Raw genomic sequence first — 6313 nt, 5'->3', positions numbered from 1 at the left:
AATAAAATTAAAAAAAAAATTTTTAAAAATAGTTTGTATTATTTTAAAAAAAAATGTTTAAATCAGATTATCTTCCATTTAGATTGTTATGACAAATCAGTGAATCCCCTTAACAATTCATCAATGGACCAGGACAGAGGTCGAAAGGAAGAGGTAAAAGGTAGTAAAGGGCTTCTTTCCTCTTTTTTTCTTCCTCTCAGTCTCCCTGGTCATTGTCATTTCTCAGACTTACTTTTATTCCTTATCTACACAGGTTAGTTAATTTCTTTTTCTTTTTTTCAGTTTCAACACCCATCAATTTTTTAATGCATTTTATTGAAATATAATTTATGTACAGTGAAATACACAAAACTAAAGTGACACGTGTCAATGCTTTTCTTTTTTTGCAGTGTTCCCTTCCCTCCCCTTCCACTCCTGGCAACCAAAAAAAAAAGTTTCCCTCCATATATAAACCTTTTCTTGACCCCCCACAACAATGAACCAATACTATATTTGTCCTTATTTTATTGACTTATTCCACTCAGCATAATGTCCTCCAAGTTCATCCATATTATGCGGTGTTCTGCAAACTCTACATTATTCTTTAGTGCTGCATAGTATTCCATTGTGTGTATGTACCATAGTTTGAACATCCACTCTTCCGCTGATAGGCACTTAGGTTGTTTCCATCTTTTTGCTATTGTAAATGCTGCTGCAGTGAACATGGGTATGCATATTATCTGTTCCTGTCCTGGCTCTCACCTCTCTAGGATATATACCTAGTAATGGGATTGCTGGGTCAAATGGTATCTACAATTCCAGCTTTCTAAGGAATCGCCATACTGCTTTCCACAGTGGTTTTATCAATTCACAGTCCCACCAGTAGTGTATGAGAGTCTCAACCTCTCCACATTCCTGCCAGCATTTGTTATTTTCTGTCTCACTGAACCTTGCCATCAGTTGCTTCTCACTGTTGTTTTGATTTGCATCTCTCTGATGGCCAATGATCATGAGCATCTCTTCATGTATTAGCTGGCCACCTGAATACCCTCCTTGGTGAAGTGTCTATTAAATTCATGTCTTCTGCCCATTTTTCAATTACATTGTTAATTCCTCTGCTGTTGAAGCACTGGCGTTTTCTATAAATCTTAGAAATAAGTCCCTTGCCAAATATGTAATTATCGGCAAATATAAATTTGTTGCTGTCATTTTTGTTATGTGCCTTTTTGTGGTGTTGATTTCTTTGTTCCATATAATTTTCTATGCTGAACTCATTTTGTTTATGAATCGTGTTATCACTTCCTTCATTGCTGTGGTAGTCAAAGTTGTATACTTGGTTGGGCCTGGATAAGTGGCTGGGCAGTGGGTAGTAGTTATTCCCCATGATGAGACTGGCAATCAACTCCATGGTGGGATCTATAAGCAGGTGAGTAGCTGCTTTGGGTACGTGGCCTGCTTCCTGTATACAAGCAGCAACTCTGGAAATGGTCTCAAGCTTATGGCACGCTTAAACCCTGCTTGTAGCTGAGGTTCAGCAGCCTGCCATGCTCTGCCGATCCTGGGACTTTCAACGGACTTGAGTTAATGGCCTGCCATGTAGTTTGGTAACGTTGGAACTGTGCCTTTTTACTTGTCAACTTGGGCTCGTCAGTCTCAGCAGCCAGCAGCAGTCTGAGTGAAGAAAAGCCTCTAGCTCCAGTGGGCCAGGAACAGGAGGCAGAGCTGAAGCCCAAGGCTGAGGGGCTTTCACCCAGTCCCTAGAGCTTGGTACTTTGAACTTGGACTTCTAGCCTCCCAAACTGTAAGAGAATAAACTCCTGTTTGTTAAGGCCATCCCATTTGTGGTATATTCTTGTCAGAGCAGCACTAGGTAACCAGAACAGTTGCAATTGTTTTAGCATTTGCTAAATATTTGTGTTGGTCCTCTTTTTTATTTTGATGTGAAGGTTTATCATTTTTCTTTGAGGTTACCCTGTGATCGATAGTTTTCTTCCCAAGTTTAGAAAAGTCCGTTCTATCTTGTAGTTGTCTTGACTTCCCTATGATCTTTAAGTTCTGTAATGAAGTTTTTTCCCTCTTTTTGGTTTGTAGTTGTCCTTATTTGTCAATTGATGTCTCTAGTTCCCTGTTTACAATCTTGTAGGCTTATGTACTTTGGATACTTCCATAGCTGGGTTGGTTTCTGGGTCATATCATCATGTGTGTTAATGGTCAGTTGTTGTTTGCTGCTGTTGCTTCTCTGTCCAAAGGGCTCCCTTTAGCATTTCTTGTAAGGTTGGTCTGGTTTTAACAAATACCCTTAATTTCTGCTTATCAGAAAATGTCCTAATTTCACCATCATATCTGAGGGACAACTTTGCTGGGTACATAATTCTTGGTTGGAAATTTTTCTCTTTCAGAGTTTTATATATACCATCCCTTTGTCTTCTCGCCTGCATGGTTTCTGCCAAGAAATCCAAGCTTAATCTTATTGGTTGCCCCCTGTAGGTAACTTTTTGTTGCTTTCATGATTCTTTCTTTGTCTTTGGTTTTGGTGAGTTTCATGATGATATGTCTTGGTGATTTTCTTTTGGGGTTCGTTGGACTTCTTGAATGGATATATTCTCACCTTTCATCATACCAGGAAAATTCTCTTCCAACAAATCTTTGACAATTTTCTCTGTGGTTTTATTTGTATCTTCTTGGTCTGGAATTCCAATTCCATGTAGGTTATTCCTTTTGATGGTATCCCACATGAACCTTAGACTTTCTTCATTTTGTTTTGATCTTTTTTCTGACTGATCCCTTTCCAAAGAAGTACTGAGGAATTTGCCTTCGATTTCACTAACTCTGTCTTCCACTGATTCAATTTTGTTCCTTTGCCCATTCAATGTCTTATCTATTTCTGAAAATTTTGTATTAACCTTCTGGATTTCTATCTGTAGATTTTGTATCATTTCTGATTTTTTATTTATTTTGCCATTTTGTTCTTTTATTGTCTTTCAAAATTGTTGTAGGGTTTTCTGTGTTTTCCTTCATGTTGTCAGTGTTTTCTTGATCTGCCTCTCAGTTTGTTGAAGATACCTAAATATTATTCTTTTGAATTCCTTATCAGGGAGTTCCAATGCTGCGTCTTCCTCAGGGATGTGTTCTGGATCTGTACCCTGGTCCCTAGTTTCTCCTGCTTTACCTTGCTTCTTTGTGTGGAGTATGATGCTCTGTTGTCTCCGAGGCATTGTGACGTTTTTGTATTTCTATTTAATTGGTGATTGTATGTTGGAGTGACTTGCCCACAATTTTTGTTTTCTTTGTTCTGTTTGTATGTTATCTACTTAAGCAGGGTACTGTGCTGTGCTCCTCTATTCGCTAGTTGGCAGCACTTAATACACTCACCACCTGTCTCCTTTCCCACTGTCAGCCTCCTATATGTCCCTGCTGACCTTGGCAAACAGAGCCTATTCTTAGGTCCCTGGAATCCAAATGGGAATGCTATCACTTTAAAATCCAAACTGGCTGCCACTTGTAAAGATTCAAAATGGCTGCACCCTCAGTCACTTTAAATATCCAAAATGGCTGCCGCATGTAAACAATCAAAATGGCTGTGCCCTCTGGACAGTGGAAAGTCCAAAGCTCAAGTTGTCTCCCTCCTTGCTGTTTCCCTTCCTAGTCATAGGCCATCAGTGCAGTCATCCCTGCAGCCCTGGTGGCCAGGGCTGATCTTTAGGTCAATTCTCAGGTCCCAACACCACTTGGAAATATTCAGGCTGTTGGTGCCATCGGAGTAGCTGACAGTTGGCAGCTCCCACAGTCTCTGTATTCACTATTTTCCTTCAGGTTTTTCCACTAGTTGGTGCCTAATCCACTTCTGTATATTTCCTTTCACAAAGTTCAGGGCTCCAGGATTATCTTCTGTATCTCTATCAATTGGTTTCTCTTTTCTTTGTTGAAGAGGGTCTGTGTCACTTGTCTGCCTATTCCTCCATCTTACTGGAAGTCCCCCCTTAGTTAATTTCTTAAGGGGAAGGTCTGTATCTTTATCATCTTTTATCCCCATGTCCAGTGAGATTAAAAGACAAAATGAGAATCTAGGGTCACTGTTCAATAAAGATTTGTTAAATAAATGAAAAGTACAAATGAGACAATCTCTGTTTTCATGAGATCAGTGACCTAAAGGGGAGACAATTATATAGTTTCAAATACAATATGGTACATGCTTTTACATATGATGTGGTAGGGTACAAAGGAGGGAATGTTCAATTTCACTGAGGGACTCAGGTAAGGGTTTACAGAAGAACAGCTGTGTTTTGTTTTTTTCCCCCAAAAAAATTATTTATTTGTATTTTTGCAGTTTTCCCTTCCCTAACCTCCCCCCTCTGCAGGAGCAGCTATGTTTTGAGAAGCCCTAGTGGTACAGTGGTTAAAGCACTCAGAAGCTACCTGAAAGGTCACTGGTTTGAACCCAGCATAGGAGAAAGATGAGGCAGTCTGCTTCCATAAAGATTTACAGCCTAAGAAACACATGAGGCAGTTCTTTGCCTACAGGGTTGCTATGTAAGAACTCTGTAAGTAAGAACTTTGTAAGTAAATAAGTAAATAAAGGAAGGAAGAGCATTTCAGGCAGGATATCATATGCAAAAGTACAAAGAAATAAAATAGCATGATAGCATGTAATGTACATATGAATCAACTGGGAATCCTGTTAAAATGCAAATCCTGAATCAGTAGGTCTAGGGTGGGGCTTGAGATTCTATGTAAGTTCCCAGATAAGGCTGCTACTGCTGATTCCCAGACCACAGGAGTTAGGGCACTTCTGAACAACTGTGTCACTGGAACCTAAGACTGGAGAGTGAATAGCTGGTAAAAGTCTAAGCAAAAAATGGTAAATTGTTTGATTATTGCAGTTTAACAGAAACTATTCTGCCTCAGGAGGCAATAGATTAATGCTCAGGAATTTAAACATATAGATTAGCACCATGAAACTGTAACTAATGTAAGACTGGGGAATATAAAAGGAGTCTATAGTAAGAAATAAGACCCAGAGAAGGAAAATAAGAGTGTATCCAATTTTTCAAACCATAGTAAATCTGAAGTCATATATACATCAAATTGAAGAATTTTCACTTACAAAGTCATCTTCACCTTCGGCGACTCCATAATTAGGCAGCATTGCTCCCTCCATCGTGGTGCTCTTGAATACTCCTTTAATTTTGCTGCCTATTCTGCTGATTCCAAATGATTCTCCTCTTTTCTGTGTGCTCCTTTATATTAAACAAAAACATATCATGTACACAGCAAATTCTCACAAGTTTATTTTACTCTAGATAATAATAAAGAAAACGAGAAATAGTTTTAAAAAGGGTAAAACTGAAGGCACAGTTAACATAAATTTGGAGTTCTCAAATCACATTAAGTTTCAACATACGAAACTAAAAGTTATACAGTATTTAAAGTTCAAATTTGGGGGATGAATAAAAAAGATAATATTTATTAATAAATATTTGAAATTACCCATAATTAACTTCAAAACATTAACTTAACTAAAATTTTTTAAAGATGAGAGCCCCCCAGTGGTATATAGTCCTTACTGCAATACATATTTTGAAATATAGCTAATCCTTAAAAACCTGTTTGAACTGTGCCCGTCTACTTTTATGCTGACTTTTTCATGTATTTCCATAAAGTGACACTGAGTGTGCCTGCTACTCTTGCCTCCTCTTCTACCTCCTCCACTTGTGGCACCCAATATAGCATGACCAACCATTCTTCCATCTCCTCCTCAACCTACTCAATGTGAAGCCGAGGAAGATGAAGAACTTTATGATGATCTGCTTCCACTTAATGAATAGTAAATTATCATCATGCCCTATAGTTAACAAACTAATCTGTTGTATATGTGTGTGAGTGTCTTTATGCGAAAATCTAGTAACTGTATGGCAAGAACTGTGTTAATTGACTGTTTATATTACTGGTAAGGCTTCCAGTCAACAGTAGGCTATCAGTAGTTAAGTTCTTACGGAGTCAGAAGTTATACGTAGATTTATTACTGTGAGGGGGTTCGGTGCCCCTAACCTCCATGTTGTTCAAGGATCAACCTGTACAGGTATTCCCTAGGTTATGAACATCTGACTTACATACTACCCATAGTTATGAACCAAACCCTATAAAGCCCAATATATTAAAAATTGGAGGTAGAGTTCTACGGCAAGATGGCGGACTAGGCAGAAGGATTGCACAGACCCTCTTCAACAAAGAAAAGGGAAAACAATTAACACAGACACAGAAGATAATCTTGGACCCCTGAGCCTTGAAGGGAAGGATGCAGAATTGGACTAAACTCCAACTAGCAGAAGAATTT

At 38.6% G+C, this 6313-nt stretch overlaps 1 protein-coding gene across 1 annotated transcript in view; it reads right to left on the bottom strand.

Moving 5' to 3' along the window:
* SNX14 (sorting nexin 14) overlaps positions 1-6313 on the bottom strand; it is a 172516-nt gene that overhangs the window by 68742 nt on the left and 97461 nt on the right. The window contains exon 17 of the mRNA XM_007951122.2: positions 5084-5216. Coding sequence (XP_007949313.1) covers positions 5084-5216 — 133 coding nt within the window. The remainder of the gene's footprint in view (positions 1-5083; positions 5217-6313) is intronic.

The sequence above is a fragment of the Orycteropus afer genome, unplaced genomic scaffold (assembly GCF_000298275.1).
Source record: "Orycteropus afer afer isolate SDZICR_OR568_19922 unplaced genomic scaffold, OryAfe1.0 scaffold00011, whole genome shotgun sequence".
NCBI classification, from domain to species: domain Eukaryota; kingdom Metazoa; phylum Chordata; class Mammalia; order Tubulidentata; family Orycteropodidae; genus Orycteropus; species Orycteropus afer.
This window is presented reverse-complemented; position numbering and strand designations above follow the sequence as displayed.